This window comes from Peromyscus californicus, unplaced genomic scaffold (assembly GCF_007827085.1).
Source record: "Peromyscus californicus insignis strain IS unplaced genomic scaffold, ASM782708v3 Scaffold_2__1_contigs__length_46816999, whole genome shotgun sequence".
Classification (NCBI taxonomy): Eukaryota; Metazoa; Chordata; class Mammalia; order Rodentia; family Cricetidae; genus Peromyscus; species Peromyscus californicus.
Window position 1 is genome coordinate 34468436 of NW_026294540.1, and position 17946 is coordinate 34486381.

A 17946-nucleotide genomic window follows, 5' to 3' on the forward strand; every position below is an offset into this window, starting at 1 on the left:
TACCAGCCACAAGGGACCAGGGAAGTGACCCAAGGACAGTGGTGGGTCCTGAAAGACACTGGCTGGCACTCAAGTCCCAGATCTACTACAGTGTGACCCCAGGCAGCTGTCTGGCCCTGTCTGAGTTATATTTGCTTTATTCCGTAAACTGAAGTAATGACAGGATTTCACCTTTGAAGGTTATGACGGGGCTGGGGAGATGGCTGAGTTGGTAAAGAGCTTGGTGTCCAAGCAGGACCCATGTAAAATACCACGTGTGGGTCTCTGAGACTTGCTGGAGAGCTAGCTGGGTTGGCGAGCTCCGTATTCAGTGAGTGGCCCTGTCTCAACAAGGTAGAGTGATTGAGGAAGAGATCTAGCATCAACTTCTGGCCCCTACCTACACATACGCACACAGGCACAAATATGTACACAGGCATACACAATACACACGTGATCACAAACACACACATGCACGCCTGGAGGTCACGTGGAGATGGAGTGAGGCTATGTGGTTGCTTCACTCCAGTGAGCACCCATGATATGTGGAGGGGGAGGGGCTGAGGGGCAGGCTGGGGAGGAAGGGGCGGGCTTATCCAACAGACTAGTGGATACTGTATTGGGGCAGCCTGGGTCTGCAGGCACAATGCACATGTCCGACTGGTCATACCAACACTTCTTCCACAAAAGCTCCACCTAAGGCTTGACCCCAGGGCCAGCACCTGGACAGGCTGGCTGTCCTGGGCTGGTGGTGGGGAGTAGGGGAGGCTGTGGATTCCTGCTGGCCTACTGGGGGCGCTTGTCAAGACGTAACACAGTGCAGTGGATCCATCGTGTCCAGCTGGAGGAAGTGACTGTCAGCTGCTGATCATTTTTGTTATCTTAGAACATCCTCAGGAGCTAAGGAGATGACTGGGTTAGTAAATCCCATGCTGTGCAAGTATGAGGACCCCATTCCCATCACCAGAACCCATATAAAAAAGCCAGGAGTGGTGGTATGTCCTTGGAATTCCATCACTGGGGAGGTGGAGACAGGAGGATTCCCTCGGCCTCGCCAGCCAGCCAGCCCAGCCAATTTCAGGTCAAGTGAGAGACTCTGCCTTAAAAAACAAACAAGCAAGGTGGAATCCAGGTGTGGTGGCACAGGCCTTTAACGCCAGCACTTGGGGAGGCAGAGGTGTTCTGGGACTTTGAGACCAGACTACATAGTGAGACCCTGGCTCAAAGGCCAAAACCAACGTGGATGGGGCCTGAGGGATGATGACCCCCTCAGATTGTCCTCTGGCCTCCACACACACGGCCACATATGAACATGCAGACGCACACACACACACACACACACACACACACACACACACACACACACACACAGGTATAAAAATACAGCGACATGTTCCGGCCCCTTTGCAGCCCCGTGACTGAGGGGGTTTCCTGCCACCCGCAGAATCCCTTTGGGCAGGCGTCTGCTGTTTTGCCTATTTCTGTCGTCTGTTCTTTGTTGTGTCTCTGAGCTCCAACCCCGCTTTCCTCAGCTCAGCCTCCTCCGGGTGTGGCTGCCCTTCCACCTTTCCCACTCCTGACGGGAGCCTTCCAAGAGCAAGCAGATCTTTTTAATTTCATCAAGAAAACTTATGTCCCTCTTGCCCTAAGTCCGCTTTCAGTAACACATCTCTTGTTTATTTTGAGACTGTCATTTAATGACGACGTTTCTCCCTCTCTCCTCCCTCAAGCCCTCCCTCCACACTCCTCTTCACACACATGGGCTCTTTTCCCATCAATTGTTATTGCATGCATATATGTTTATATATACATACATGTTCCTAAATATAACCTGTGGAGTCCATGTGCTGTCACTTGCATGTATGTTTTCAGGGCTGTTTGGCACTGGACAACCAATTGCTGTGCTCTTCCCGGGGGGCGGGGCGGGGAGGATCCCCTCTCTGCTCCCAGCTTTCCTCCGTTTCCTGTCCTTCTTTGTGTAGGGTTCAGGCCTCATGGCCTTTGCCCGTCCAGTTTGGCATGGTCACTGGTGTCATCCTTGTTCAGCTCATGGTTGGGCGGTCATGTTGATGACACTTTAGGAAACATAATCTCACGGCAAGCTCCCCGATCCTCTGGCTCTTACCATCATCCCGTCCTCTCTTTTGTGATGTTCCCTGGGCCTTAGGTAGCGAGTGTTCTGTAGCTGTATCCGTTGGGGCTGGGCTCCACAACTCTGCGTTTTGATTGGTCATGGTGTTGTACAGTGGCCTCTGTCTATGGCAAAGAGAAGTTACTACCTTCATGAAGCGCGAGGACTACACTTATCGGTCTAGACCCTCTAATAATGCATATTTTCAAATATATTTATTTGGGCTGGAGAGATGGCGCTGCAGTTAAGAGCACTGGCTGCTCTTCCAGAGGACCCGGGTTCAATGCCCAGCACCCACATGGCAGCTCACACCTGTCTGACACTCTCACACTGACACATCTGTGGGCAAAAACACCCATGCATATAAAATAAAATAAAATTAAAAATATATTTATTTAACAGTGAATGATTGACTGAGTGAGTGAGTGATAGATGGACAGAGCCTCTCTATGTGGCCCTGGCTGTCCTGGAACTCACTCTGTACACCAGACTGGCCTCAAAGTCAGAGATCCACCTGCTTTTGCCTCCTGAGTGCTGGGATTAAAGGTGTGCGATCAATCGACTTTATCTATCTATCTATCATCTATCTATCTATCTGTGTGTACACATAGGTTCAATAATTTAGTACTAAGTTCTGAAAGCAATGCCGTTGGGTTCCATCTTGGTCTCTTTTCTAGGCTGTTTTGATGGTTTGATATCATTCATTCATTTATTTGTGTGTACGGTGTGTGTGCATATGTATGGGGGTGCATTTATGTGTGTGAATTCGGGTGTGCACATGCCACAGTACACATGTGGAGGTCAGGAGACAACCTCTGGTGTCTCCTCTCATCTTTGACCTTGTTGGTGGCAGGTCTCTCTGCTGTCTGTGTGCAGTGTACATACATCAGTCGCTTGGCCCATATGTTTCCAGGGGTTCTCCTGGCTCTGTGTCCCATCTCCCCACAGGAGCACAGGGGTCACAGATGTCTTGGGGGTCCACACTCAGGTCCTCACCCTTTCACTACAAGGGCTTTTACACCTGAGCCATGCCCCAGCCTCGAGTCTGCCTCACATATGAATTCTAGACTCATTTGAAAATTTACTTCATTAGGATTCCCATTGGAAATATTGTGGAGATTACAGTAAGCCCATAGATTAATTTGCCAAAAGTTTATGTGTTGACAGTCTTGCCTCTTCTAACCCAGAAACAGCTTCTTTCCACACTACACATCATTAATTTCTTTTTTTTTTCTTTCTGTTTTTGTTTTTTTGAGACAGGGTTTCTCTGTTTCTCTGTGTAGTCTTGGCTGTCCTGCATCTCACTCTGTAGACCAGGCTGGGCTCAGACTCACAGTGTTCTGCCTGCCTCTGCCTCCCGAGTGCTGGGATTAAAGGTGTGCACTACCGCCTCCCGGCCAGATCATTAATTTCTTTTCTTTTTTTTTTTGGTTTTTCGAGACAGGGTTTCTCTGTGTAGCTTTGTGCCTTTCCTGGAACTCACTTGGTAGCCCAGGCTGGCCTCGAACTCACAGAGATCCGCCTGGCTCTGCCTCCCGAGTGCTGGGATTAAAGGCGTGCACCACCACTGCCCGGCCCCAGATCATTAATTTCTAAACACAATGTTTCATAGTTTTCTATATACTGTCTTTCTCATCTGTTGTCATATTTATCCTGAGGTCTTTTGTGTTTTTATAGTATTATAAATAGTTTGTTGTTGTTGTTTTGAGATATGGTCTCACTATATGGCCCTGGCTGGCTTGGAACTTGCTATGTATACAGGGCTGGCTTCAAGCTCAGAGAAATTCACCTGCCTCTGCCTCCCAAATGCTGGGATTAAAGGCATGTGCCACCACCACCTGGCCTCCCTGCTTGGTTTTCAAGTGTTAAACCAGCTTTGAATTCCTGGTAGAAGCCGTTATGCTTTATGGTGTATCACTCTGTTTATGTATTGTTGAATGCTGTGTTAGACTTTTGTGAGACCAAATACCCAAGAGACACATCTTAGGTCTCTTGGCTCCAGGTTTCAGAAGTGTCATGCTGGGGAGGGGGTGGAGGAGCAGATAGCTCACATCTGGACAGGCAGGAAACAGAGGAAAGAGGTGGATACCAGGAGGTGCCGGAGTGAGATAAGTCCCTAAGGCTGAACCCTGAGTCACCTGCTTCTTCTAACCAGACACTATTTCCTGCTTTTCACCACCTCCCAATAATGTTGTTGTGTTACAAATATATCAAGGAATTAATAATCTCTTGCCTGGATCAGAGCCCCCAAGATCCTAAAAATGCCAACACACACCAAAGTGCACTTTGCTAGTATCAAAGTCTGGTTGAAAATCAAAATTAACTACCGCAGTTACAAAGGCATGAGGACCTGAGTTTGAATCCCCAGGAACCATGTAAAAACCTGGTATATCAGTGAGACGGGACTCCACTCTCCAGTCGTGAGCTGCCCACTCTGGGCCGCGGTTCAGCTATCAGGCCAGGATCTCAGCTATGAATCAGCACTTGGAAGGGCAAAGGTCTCTAGAGCCATATTCCATCAACAGGATTCACTGCTCACTCCTCCCAGAGACAGACATAGCCCCAGAACTCAATGGCCAGGCAGTCTAGCTGACATGGCCAGCTCCAGGTACAGCAAACCACCCTGTCTCCAAAGACAAGGTGGAGGTCAAGCAAGGAGGGTACCTGATGTGAGCCCCCTGCCTCCGCATGTACACGTGCAGGTGAGCACATGCATACAAATACCACGCATATGAAAATGAAATATACCGATAATTGAAAACATAACTGCCACAGATATAAGCATCTCTTCATGGGCACATCTTTATCTCTCCTCAGTGAGTAGCTAGCAGTGACATGGCAGGTTTATTATTATTATTTTATTTTTTATTTTGTATTTTTGGTTTTTTTCTCTAGACAGGGTTTCTCTGTGAAGTAGTCCTGGCTGTCCTGGAACTCACTCTGTAGCCCAGGCTGGACCCGAACTCATAGAGATTCGCCTGCCTCTGCCTCCTGAGTGATAGGATTAAAGGAGTGTGCCGCCAATGTCAGTCTTTTAAGTAATTAGACATTCTGTCTTGGCAAGATGGCTCAGCGGGTAGTGTTACTTGTTGCCAAGCCTGATGATTTGAGTCTCATTCCCTGGAGCCCATGTGGTGGGAGGAGAGAACTGACTCCCACCAGCTGTCCTCTGACCTCCACACATGACACACCCACTCACATGCATTCGTGTGTTTATACAGAATCAATTAAGGTGGGGCTGGAGAGATGGCTCAGCAGTCAAGGCCACTGGCTGCTCTTCCAGAGGACCTGGGTTTGAGTCCCAGGACTCACATGGCATCTATAACTCTAGTTCCAGTATCTGATACCCTTTTCTGGCGTCCTTGGGTACCAGGCACATGTGGTATACATACATGCAGACAAAATACCCATATACATAAGATTTTTTTTTTCTTTGAGACAGGGTTTCTCTGTGTAGCTTTGTGCCTTTCCTGGAACTCACTTGGTAGCCCAGGCTGGCCTCAAACTCACAGAGATCTGCCTGAATCTGCCTCCCGAGTGCTGGGATTAAAGGCGTGCGCCACCACCGCCCGGCAGATTTTTTTAAATTAAAAAATAAATGAATATAATTTAAAAATTTTAGAGCTTCTTAGCTGGACCAGGACTGGGTAGGCTTGTAATCTCAGCAACTTGGGAGGCTGAAGTAGGAGATCAAAAATTTAAGGTCTTCCTGCAGTACAGAGTTAGTTCAAGTCCAGCCTCAGCAAATTAGTGAGACTTTGTCTCAAAATAAAAATAAAGTGGGCTGTGGATGTGACTCAGTAGTAGAGCACCTGCCTAGAGTACCTAGTGTGGGGCTGGGGCGTGGCTCAGTGGTAGATCTCCTGCCTAGAATCCCCCAGTGAGAGGCTGGGGGTATGGCTCATTAGTAGGGCCCCTGCATAGAATCCCCCAGTGAGGGGCTGGGGATGTGGTTCAGTGGTAGAGCACCTGCCTAGAATCCCCCAGTGAGGGGCTGGGGTGTGGCTCAGTGGTAGAGCACCTGCATAGAATCCCCCAGTGAGGGGCTGGGGATGTGGTTCAGTGGTAGAGCACCTGCCTAGAATCCCCCAGTGAGGGGCTGGGGTGTGGCTCATTAGTAGGGCCCCTGCATAGAATCCCCCAGTGAGGGGCTGGGGGTGTGGCTCATTAGTAGGGCCCCTGCCTAGAATCCCCCAGTGAGGGTTTGGGAGTGTGACTCAGTGGTCGAGCTCTTGCCTGGTGTGCACAAGGTCCTCAGTTCCATCCTCGCCACCTCCTGCCATGGCCCTCTATGGGACCCTGTGTCTATCCCTTCTGGTCTCAGACTGAGCTTTCCTCATGGGCATGCTCTAGAGTCCCGGCCGAGCTTCCCTGACCTCTGCCCTTCCCTTCTAGATCCTGACTGGGCGTCCTACACCCTGGGTGTGTTCATCTGTCTGAGCTGCTCTGGGATCCACCGGAACATCCCCCAGGTCAGCAAGGTGAAGTCAGTCCGTCTGGATGCCTGGGATGAGGCCCAAGTTGAGGTATGGGTCAGGAGAGGGATGCTGGATGGAGTGAGGGGCATGGGTAGCCCTGTGGCCATATATGGGGTGACCCTAGCTCCCTCATCTCTAGATAATGGGAACCTTGAGGGTCTAACCTGTGAGGGGTTCTGTTGCTCCAATGGGACTTGGGCCAATTCAAACTGACAGTTTCTTAGCCATCCTTCCCTGGAGCCACGTGATAACAAAAATCAAAGCACTTGTTCATCTGTCCACTCACATCCATCTACCCATCTACTCATCCATCCATCTCCTCATCCATCCATCCATCCATCCATCCATCCATCCATCCATCCACTCATCCATCCATCCACTCACCCATCCATCCCCTCATCCATCCATCCATCTATCCATCCATCCATCCATCCATCCATCCATCCATCCATCCATCTACTCATCCATTCATCCACCTACTTATCCCTCTATCCGTTTACCCATTCACTCATCCATTCATCTAGCTAGCCAACCAGGCACTCATTCATCGTTCTATCCATCTACTTATCCACTCACCCATTCATCCACTCATCCACTCACTCATGTATCCATTTATCCATATATCCACCTATCCGTTTATCCACCCACCCACCTATTCATTCATCCACCTATATATTCACCTACCCACCCATCCACTTATTCACCATCTATGTATCTATCCATGCAATCATGCAGCTATGCATGCATGCATACAACCATCCATCCATCCATCCATCCACGCACCTGTCTATCCATCCATCCCCATCTTTTCATGCATGCTTACATACATACATACATACATACATACATCTGTCCATTGATCTCACAAAAGCATATGGGAACTTCCTGTGTGCCAGGCAGGGGGAACTGAGCAAGGCAGAGATGTTGCTGCCCTCTGAGAAGGCAGGGGTGGGAGATGGGTGTGAACACAAGCGCAGGACACGGGGCAGCTGGTATGATACTGCTAGGCAGAGTGTGGGGCCAGCATAGGACAGAGCCCCACATAGGGTGTGAGGAAACACTGACAGGCTGGAGAAGCACATTCCCAGCATGGGGTGATGGGCTTCACTACTAAGCCACACTCCTACCTCTTCACTAGGGATTCTAGGCTGCTGCTCCACCAACTCCAAAGAGTGCTGTGGTGATGGGGCTTTGAGCTTGGTGATAGAACTGATTAATATACTGATAGGCAGCCAGGCGGTGGTGGGAGGCAGAGGCAGGCAGATCTCTGTGAGTTTGAGGCCAGCCTGGGCTACAGAGTGAGTTCTAGGACAGGCACCAATGCTACACAGAGAAAGCCTGTCTTGAAAAGCCATACACACACACACATACACACACACACACACACACACACACACACACACACACACACACACACACACACACACTGATAGGCTATGACTGCTAATGAGAGAGACGATGAGGTGAGGGTTCAGGTCAGTGGTTCTGAACCTTCCTAATGCTGTGACCCTTTAACACAGTTCCTCATGTGGTGGTACCTCCAACCATAAAGTCATTTTTGTTGCTCCTTCATAACTGTAATGTTGCTACTCTTAGGAATTGTAATGTAAATGTTTGATATGCAGGATGGTCTTAGGGGACCCCTGTGAAAGGGTCGTTTGGCCCCCACAGGGTTGAGAACCACAGGCTGAGGGCCACTGGTCCAGGTGAAAGTGGGTGGGACTAAGAGCTGCTGTGGGAATGGGGAAGGGCCTCAGGACAGAGGTCTAAGTGTAGCTGCCCACCCATGAATCCTGCTGGAAGCTCAGTTCAGGCCAAGAGCTGGGCTGACATCAGAGCAGCAGACACAGAGATCTCCTGTGCCCAGGAGGAGGATGTTCTCTGTTCTGTGAATATCTGTGGGATCACAGTAGGGTGAAGCTCTGGTTCTTGGTGGGCTCATTGTCTTGGACCTCAAGTAGGACATTTCAGTAGGAACACTTTTGCCAAACATCCTGTTTCCCTCTCTTTTTCCTTAGTACTAGAGATGGAGGCCAGAGCTCACATGTCCTAGGCAGGTGCTCTTCCACTGAGCCACACCCCCAGCCCCTTACTGGGGGATCCTAGGCAGGTGCTTTTCCACTGAGCCACATCCATAGCCCCTCACTGGGGGATTCTAGGCAGGGGCTCTACCACTGAGCCACACCCAGCCCCTCACTGGGGGATTCTATGCAGGTGTTCTACCACTGAGCCACACCCCAGCCCCTCACTGGGGGATTCTAGGCAGGTGCTCTACCACTGAGCCACACCCCAGCCCCTCACTGGGGAATTCTAGACAGATGTTCTACCACTGAGCCACACCCCAGCCCCTCACTGGGGGATTCTAGGCAGGGGCTCTACCACTGAGCCACACCCCAGCCCCTCACTGGGGGATTCTAGGCAGGTGCTCTACCACTGAGTCACACCCCAGCCCCTCACTGGGGAATTCTAGACAGATGTTCTACCACTGAGCCACACCCCAGCCCCTCACTGGGGGATTCTAGGCAGGTGCTCTACCACTGAACTGTGCCCCTGGACCCTTACTGGGGGATTCTAGGTGATCAGATTTGGCAATTTTCCAAGTCACCCTCTTCACCATTCTAGAGGAGACAGCCAATTATGCTGGACCAAGGCTGTCCTTGGTCCAGTGATTCCACGGGGCAACACTGACAGAGACATGAGGGTGAGGCACTGTTGTCTCTGACCATGCCTGACTCTAACTGGGAAAGGGAGCCATCAGCCTAGGGAAGAGAGCAGTTCCCACGCTCTTGGAGGAATCTGGACTGGAACCACAGAGTACTCCATCTTTTCTTGTACTCTCCGCAGTTTTTCACGTCTCAAGGCTTGTATACTTGTTCTCAGTGTCCTTTAGTTGGTTGGTTTTCAGAGACAGGGTCTCATGTAGCTCAGGCTAGCCCAGCTCTGGCTATATATCCAAGGATGACTTTGAATTCCTGATCCTCCTGTCTCTGGCTCCCAATAATGAGATTTCAATCATACATCACTACTCTCTTGACTTGCTCTTCTCGAGATTTTTGTATAAGATTTTTTTAAAAATTATTTTCTGTGGCCAGTGCAATGGTTCGGCAGGCAGATAAAGGCACTTGGGGTCAAACCTGATACCCTGAGTTTCATCTATGAGTTTAATCTCTGAACCTGGTGCAAGGGGAGCACTGACTCCTGCAAGTTGGCCTCTGACTTCCACACGTGTGCTGTGGCACGTGGGCACTCACACAGACAGGACATCAATAAGTGTCACTGAGCAAGGTGGTGCACACCTTTCATCCCAGCACTTGGCTAGGCAGCTCTAAGTTCAAGGCCAGCCTGATGTACATAATAAGCTCCAGGCCTGTCAGGGCTACAAGTGGGAGACCCTGACTTTAAAAAAAAAAAAAAAGTGAAATGAAATAAAATAAAAACATAGCTGAAATTTTGTTTTCACTCTGTATCCCAGGCTGGCCTGGTCCTTACAGTCTTCCTTATCCCAACCTTCTGAGTAGATGGGATGATGGGCACCCACCCCGAGCCTGCTGTTGAGTGTGTTTTAATAATGTGCTGCTGTTGTGCACAGGCACATTCACCAGGCCCAGCAGAGCACTGACGGACTGAGAGCCCCTCCCCTGACTTTGGCCTCTCACCCACTCCTCACTCCAGGGGCCACCAGGGACCCGATTTTGTGCCTCTTTTGGGGAGGCGTCGGCCTGTATGAGTATGCGTGTGTCTTTTTGTTTTGTTTTGGTTTTTGGCTTTTTGATGTTTTTGTTTATTTATTTCATTTATTTTACATACCAACCAGTTTCCCCTCCTTCCTCCTCCCCCACCTCCCATCTCTCGCCCTCATCTCCCTCATCCACTCCTTCTCTGTTCAGAAAGGGGCAGGCCTCCCCTGGGAGTCAACAAAGCTTAGCGTACCACATTGAGGCAGGACCAAGCTCCTCCCTCTGCATCAAGGCTGGGCGAGGCATCCCAACATGGGGAATAGGTTCCGAAAAGCCAGCTCAGCATGCATGCGTCTTTAGCTCCCACACAGGGATCGCTGTCTGTGCTTCACCATGGTCTCTAGTGTATGTGGACCACCATGGCCTTGCCCATGTGAATGGACACTTCGGTTATTCTTTCTCCTCCTAGTTCCTATTTCTTCTTTCTTTCTTTCTTTCTTTCTTTCTTTCTTTCTTTCTTTCTTTCTTTCTTTCTTTCTTTCTTTCTTTCTTTCTTTCTTTCTTTCTTCTTTTTCTCCTTTTATTGTTTTTAGAGATGGGGTCTCATGTAGCCCAGGCTGGTCTCTAGCTCACTTTGTAGCCAAGGCTGACCTTGAACTCCGGGTCTTCCTGCCTCTGCCTCTGAGGGCTGAGATTACATTGGCATCATCACACCCCTTTTCTCTTTCATTTTTGAGACCCAGTCTCTCTCTCTAGCCCAGAGCAGTTTCACACTCAGGATCCTCCTGCCTCAGCCTCCTGAGTATTAGGATGGCATGCCTCAGGTTGCTCTCAGTCCTCTCTCTGTTACCCTGGGGTCCCCTAAGCTGCTTCCCAGTGACACTTGTGCTTCTGCTAACTCATTGGTGGCCTAAAGTCTTAGAGGTGGTGGGATAAGGTCAGGGGCTCTGCCGTTTGTGGGAGTCACGCCTGATCCCCCCATAGCTGCGTACAGGGCTCCAGCCTGGAGGAGGCCCCACCACATCCCAGCTGACACTCGGTCAGCTCTGACCTGACTTGTGGGCGCTCTTCCCAGGGAGGGCGGGCATTTCCTCCTCTTGAGCTGAAGGACCAGAGAGAGTTTTCTCACCTCAGCCTGCCCTCTGCTCACTCGATGGCCTGGCTGTCTTCACGGCTTTCACGCTCTCGGGGTTTCTTGACATGTTCAGGAAACTCGCCCACTAAGAAGCCGGCTCATTGAAAATAGATTTTCAAAAGTGTCTTGGTTTTACTCACGGTGGTTTTTGTCATGGAAATTTTTTTTTTTTATCGTGGCTTAGTCAAAGTGATCAACCCCTTTTTTTTGTTGTTGTGGTTTACAGCATACTCAGACAGTCCTGAGAGCTGGCTGTGTGTCGCCTTGTTTACATGTGTGTATGGGTGCAAGTTTGTGTGGAGGTCAGAGAACAGCCTGGGGTGTCACACCTTCCTCAGGCACTGCCCACTTTTCCTTTGTGACAGGGTCTCTTGTTGACCTAGCTGGCCATTGACCTTCCATCTTGCTGTTGCTGGATTATAATAGAATGTCTCTACACCAGCTTTTCACATGGGTTCTGACATCCAACTCAGGGCATCACATTTGTAAGATAAGAACTTTACCAACTGAATCATCTCAGGCCCTGAGAATGGATTATTTTATTTCAGCACCAGATATGGATCCTGGGGTCCAATATCACTAGCCCCTCACTGGGGGATTCTAGGCAGGTGCTCTACCACTGAGCCACACTCCAGCCCCTCACTGGGGGATTCTAGACAGGTGCTCTACCACTGAGCCACACCCCAGGCCCTCATTGGGGGATTCTAGGCAGGTGCTCTACCACTGAGTCACACCCCAGCCCCTCACTTGTGAATTCTAGGCAGGTGCTCTACCACTGAGTCACAGCCCAGTCCCTCACTGGGGGATACTAGGCAGGTGTTCTACCACTGACCACACCCCAGCCCCTCACTGGGGGATTCTAGACAGGTGCTTTACTACTAAGCTCCATCTCTGGCCCTGGAAGGATGTTTTTAATTTTTAATTTTGTGTTGCTGTGGTACTGAGGAAGGAACCCAGGGTCTGATTTCCCAGACTCTCAAGTAAGGATTCTAGGCCAGCCTCTTCCACTGAACTGTACATTCACAGTCTCTGAAGATTTTTTTTTTTAGTAACAGCTTTATAAATATGACTCATATGTACACCACTCATTTGTATTTTTTGAAGATAAGATCTCATCATGTAGCTCAGTCAGGCTTTGAACCTACTATCCTTTTGCTTCAGCTTTTCAAGTGCTGGGGGTCACAGGTCTGTGCCACCACACCTAGCCTGATGGTTAATTTTAAAGTACACTTCATAATTATCACCAGGGGCTGGCAAGATGGCTCAGCAGGTAAGGGCGCTTGTCGTCAAACACGGTGACCCGAGTTGGATCTTCAGGACTAACCAACCTTCTTCCTCTCCCTTTTCTGCTCCTTCTACCCTTCCTTCCTTCCTTCCTTCCTTGAGATAGAGTCTTTCTCTGCACTCCAGGCCAACTTTGAACTTTCATTCTTCCTGTCTCAGCCTCCACAGTACTTGGATGACAGGCCTGTAACTCCTCACCCAACTCAGGGCCCTTTCTTTAGTTCATTTTGAAATTTAAATTTTGTTTACTATTATTGGGTGTGTGTGTGTGATAGTATGAGTATGGAGATCAGAAGACAACTTTGTAGAGTCAGTTTTCTCCTTCCACTTGTGTGTGAGTTCCAGGACTTGAGTTCAGATCACCAGGGCAATTCTAGGCAGGTGCTCTACCACTGAGTCACACCCCAGCCCCTCACTGGGGGATTCTAGGCAGGTGCTCTACCACTGAGTCACACCCCAGCCCCTCATTGGGGGATTCTAGGCAGGTGCTCTACCACTAAGCCACACCCCAGCCCCTCACTGGGGATTCTAGGCAGGTGCTCTACCACTGAGCCACACCCCAGCCCCTCACTGGGGATTCTAGGCAAGGGCTCTACTGCTGAGCTCCATCTTCAGTCACTGAGAATTGTTTTTTTTTTTTAATTTTTGATTTAATAAACAGCTATCACCTTTAGCTACTGAGCCATCTTGTAGGCCCATGAGTTGCTTTAAAAAATATAATTACATGTATTTGTGTGTTTGTGTGTGCCCATATGTGTATGTGTATGTGCTGTGGCACATGTGGAGGTCAGAGTACCATATCCAGCAGTAGGTTCTCTCTAAATGTAGGTCCCAAGGATCAAACTCAGGTTATTAGGCTTGGTGACATTGAGCCCTATTACTGTCCCCTAAATTCAGTTTATTGTGTTATTGTGTGCGTAAGTCTGTGTAGGGTGTGTGAATAAGTGTGGGCACACATGTGCCATGGTGTGCATGGGGCAGTCAGAACTTTCAGGACTCAGTTTGCTTCTTCCACTCTGGTCCCCAGGAGTCAGACTCGGGTTGTCTGGTTTGTGTGGAAGGTGTTTGTACCTGCCGAGCCGCTGGCCCCTCGGGGACCTTTCTTTAGGGCATTCCTTCTATATTCTTCTATATTCCTTCTATATACTGCCCTTCCCTGCCCACTGGGAGCCCATGTCCCTGGGACAGAAGAGTTCCAGGAGTCCCATCCCAAGGACTGGCTAAGTTCTCAGCATCCTGGTTCAGAAGACCCTGCGGTGGCCTAAAGGACAGCAGCCACCCAGCAGCCACCCCTGTCCCTGGATCCAGGGCTCCCTGACTCTGACCCTGCCCCCCTCTCTTACAGTTCATGGCATCTCATGGGAACGAGGCCGCCAGAGCCACATTCGAGTCCAAAGTACCGCCCTTCTACTACCGGCCCACGTTCTCCGACTGCCAGTGAGTACACAAAGGCCTCTGTCAGGACGCTGGTAAACATCGCTGGGCCTGGCCCTGGGTGGCACTGGGCGGGCCTAGGGGGCAGTCAGCAGGGGCTGGGACTTTGAGTTTGGGGGAAAGATTATGGCACCGGTCCCCAGGAGCCCAGCAAGAAGGGCCCAGGCTGTCTCTACCATCTGGCCTCTATCCATCTATATATTCGTTTAAGTGTCCATCTATGTATGTATGTATGTATGTATGTATGTATGTATGTATGTATCTATCTATCTATCTATCTATCTATCTATCTATCTATCTATCTGTTTGTTTTTATGGAAGGGTCTTGGTCTGTATGTTGCCCAGGCTGACCTGAAACTCCTCATCCTCCTGCCTCAGCCTCCTGAGTACTAAGAACAGGCATGAAGCACCATTCTCGTTTTACTGCTTGTAGTATCTGAGTGGACCTGGGTGCAATGGGGGCCGTTGGGGTCCCTCCCCGGGATCTTAAGTGGGTCTTGGGCCTCTTGGATGCTCCTAGTGGCCTGGAAGCTGCCACCAAGTGGGACCAACCCCTTGGTATCCAGAAATTGCAGAAAGAGGGACATAGGGGCTAGTGACCTGCTTCCTCTCAGCCTGGTTTCCCCATCTTCCAAGCTAGCAGGGATAATGAGGTAGTGACTACCATCCCCTGGGTTCCCAGTCCCAGCTCTCTGTGTAAGCCCCCTCCTCCTCCTCCTGGCATGTGAGGAAGGAGCTGGATCCCTCTTGGCCCTAGCCAGGGGTACACCTCCACGGAACCTCCTTCCGGCCCTGCCTGGCACTGTCCAGTTCCCAGGGCTCGGCCTGTGTGGCACCTCTCAGGTCCCCTGAGTTGGGGGCCCTTTAACTCCACAGTCCTTAGATTCTCCACTGATCTTCTTAGTGGTCTCAGGGTTCCTTCAGGGCAGGGCAGGGCCTCCCGCCATGTCTGTCTTCTTGGGTGCCTGGTACAGACAGCTGCCCCTAAGGACTCAGGAAGTCAGACAGGGTGGCGGAGCCTAGCCACGCCACAGGGGCAGCTTGGCCCATTCAGCCTGGGTGTTGACCTCCACACTGGCCATCTCTCACCTTTCAGCTCCTGGACAGCCTCTGGGCCTGGCCCGCCTTGTCTGCCTTTCTCCAGCGGGGTACCACAGCTCACTCTCTTCCCTAGGCAGTATGGGACTGAGATCAGTCACGCCCCCTGCTCTGAGGACAGGTGTGCTGCCCTAGAGACCCAACTTGTGCACACCGGGCCTTCACTCCACCTTGAGTAGCCCCTGACGAGAGGCTCTGGGACCCAGAGGGGTTGAGAGAACTCCCGGAGGACACAGGGGCAGGGATCCACACTGGAAATCCCCATTTTGCGGGCAGGCGGAGGCCACCCTGACTTGGGTCAGAGAGAGGCCAGCCTCTAGGCAGCTGCATGGCTGTGCAAGTTGCTCACCCTTCTGGAACTTTCCAGGAGGAACTTTCCCTTTCTTGGAAACAGGGTTAAGACCCGACCTGAGCCTGCTCCTGCTGCAGCGACTGCTCCCCACCCTCCCTCTGCACCCTGCCTCTTCCCCTCACTCCCAGGCCTGCTCAGCGACCCCTCCCTACCCTCCCTCTGCACCCTGCCTCTTCCCCTCATTCCCAGGCCTGCTCAGCGACCCCTCCCTACCCTCCCTCTGCACCCTGCCTCTCTCCCTCACTCCCAGGCCTGCTCAGCGACCCCTCCCCAAGCTCCCTCTGCACCCTGCCTCTTCCCCTCACTCCCAGGCCTGCTCAGCGACCCCTCCCCACACTCCCCCTGCACCCTGCCTCTTCCCCTCATTCCCAGGCCTGCTCAGCGACCCCTCCCCACGCTCCCCCTGCACCCTGTCTCTTCCCCTCACTCCTAGGCCTGCTCAGCGACCCCTCCCCACCCTCCCTCTGCACCCTGCCTCTTCCCCTCACTCCCAGGCCTGCTCAGCGACCCCTCCCCACCCTCCCTCTGCACCCTGCCTCTCCCCCTCACTCCCAGGCCTGCTCAGCGACCCCTCCCCACGCTCCCCCTGCACCCTGCCTCTTCCCCTCATTCCCAGGCCTGCTCAGCGACCCCTCCCCACCCTCCCCCTGCACCCTGCCTCTTCCCCTCACTCCTAGGCCTGCTCAGCGACCCCTCCCCACCCTCCCCCTGCACCCTGCCTCTTCCCCTCATTCCCAGGCCTGCTCAGCGACCCCTCCCCATGCTCCCCCTGCACCCTGCCTCTTCCCCTCATTCCCAGGCCTGCTCAGCAACCCCTCCCCACCCTCCCCCTGCACCCTGCCTCTTCCCCTCACTCCTAGGCCTGCTCAGCGACCCCTCCCCACCCTCCCTCTGCACCCTGCCTCTTCCCCTCACTCCCAGGCCTGCTCAGCGACCCCTCCCCACACTCCCCCTGCACCCTGCCTCTCCCCCTCACTCCTAGGCCTGCTCAGCGACCCCTCCCCATGCTCGCTCAGCGACCCCTCCCCATGCTCCCCCTGCACCCTGCCTCTCCCCCTCACTCCCAGGCCTGCTGTGGTTTAGTTCTGGCTGCACCTGGGCCCCACCCAGGTTCGTGTTTGCTCAGCGTTTTTCTTGGATTGACTCACTTTGTAAACCCAAGGTCCCGGTGTGTGTGTGTGTGTGTGTGTGTGTGTGTGTGTGTGTGTGTGTGCCTGTGTGTGTGTGTGTGACCTACCCAGCCCAGCCCAGCAGAGAAGCCAGGCATGAGATAGAGGTTGCTGCTCCCCAGCGAGGTTCCCCGGGTCACCTCTGCAGCCCTGACTTAGGGCCACAGAAGCCTGTCCTCTCCCCCCCCCACACACATCTGCCCCTGGAGAAGCTGGTGGGGACTATGGCTGTGCCCCGTCATCGGAGTTTCTGTTAGGTTTTGCAGGATCTGACCCGGGACGGTGAGAGGGGAGGGGATCGCCTTGAATCTGCAGGAGACAGGAGGTGAGGGGGAGAGACGGGAAGAAGCTGAGTGGGAGTAGTGGGGGGGGGGTCTCAGGCCCGGTCTCCTGATTGCAGAGGAGAGGCTAGGGTGTTTTGGGTAACAGGTGACTTAGAAGGAAGAAGTGAGGGAGGAAGGTGAGGAGAAGGAGGAGGGAAGGGAGGAGGGGGGAGGAAAGGGAGAAAGGAAGGGCAGGAGGGTCAGGGGTGTGAGGAGGGGGAGAGGAAGAGAGGGAGAAGAGGAAGAAGCAGGGAGGGGAGGGAGGAGGGGAGAGGAGTAGAGAGAGGAAGGGAAGGAGAGAGAGAGAAGGAGGCAGGAGTGTAGGAGAGGAACAATGGGGAGGAAAGGAAAGAGAGAGCACAAGGGGAGGAGGGGAGGGAGGACTGTGAGTCGAGAGGGGAGGGTAAGGAGGGGAGAGAAGGGAGGAAGGAAGGAGGAGGAGGCAGGAGTGTGAGGAGAAAGAAGGAGGCGAGAGAAGAGAGGGAAGAGGAGGGAAGAGAGAGAGGCTGGAGTGTTGGGAGGAAAAGGAAGGGAAAGAAGAGGGTGAGCAGGGGGAGGAGGGAGAGGAGTAGGCAGAAAGGAGGCGGGAGGGGGAGGAGGGAGGGTCACTTGGCAGCATGCCCCGGGGCCAGTTTGGGACTATTAGGGGAGGGAAGCTGGGTGTGTCCGGTGGCAGGGGACCCTAGTTGCGCACGGATGCACCATCAGTGAACCCGTCCTTGGCAGTTTGGCCCACACGTCTGTTTTGTGTCTCACCGGTCTCATGGAGGGAAGGCAGAGCCCTGCTGGGTCTCGGGCCCTGTTGCCCTACTCCCCCACACATTCACCCCTACACAGGGCCGCCCAGGGTGGGACCCAGCCCTCACTTATAGAGATCTGCCCCTAA

General features: G+C 52.2%; 1 protein-coding gene across 1 annotated transcript in view; it reads left to right on the forward strand.

The window, feature by feature from the left end:
• Adap1 (ArfGAP with dual PH domains 1) overlaps window positions 1-17946 on the forward strand; it is a 52029-nt gene that overhangs the window by 9801 nt on the left and 24282 nt on the right. Inside the window, exons 2-3 of the mRNA XM_052754289.1 lie at window positions 6506-6636; window positions 14030-14121. Of these exons, the coding sequence (XP_052610249.1) occupies window positions 6506-6636; window positions 14030-14121 (223 nt within the window). The remainder of the gene's footprint in view (window positions 1-6505; window positions 6637-14029; window positions 14122-17946) is intronic.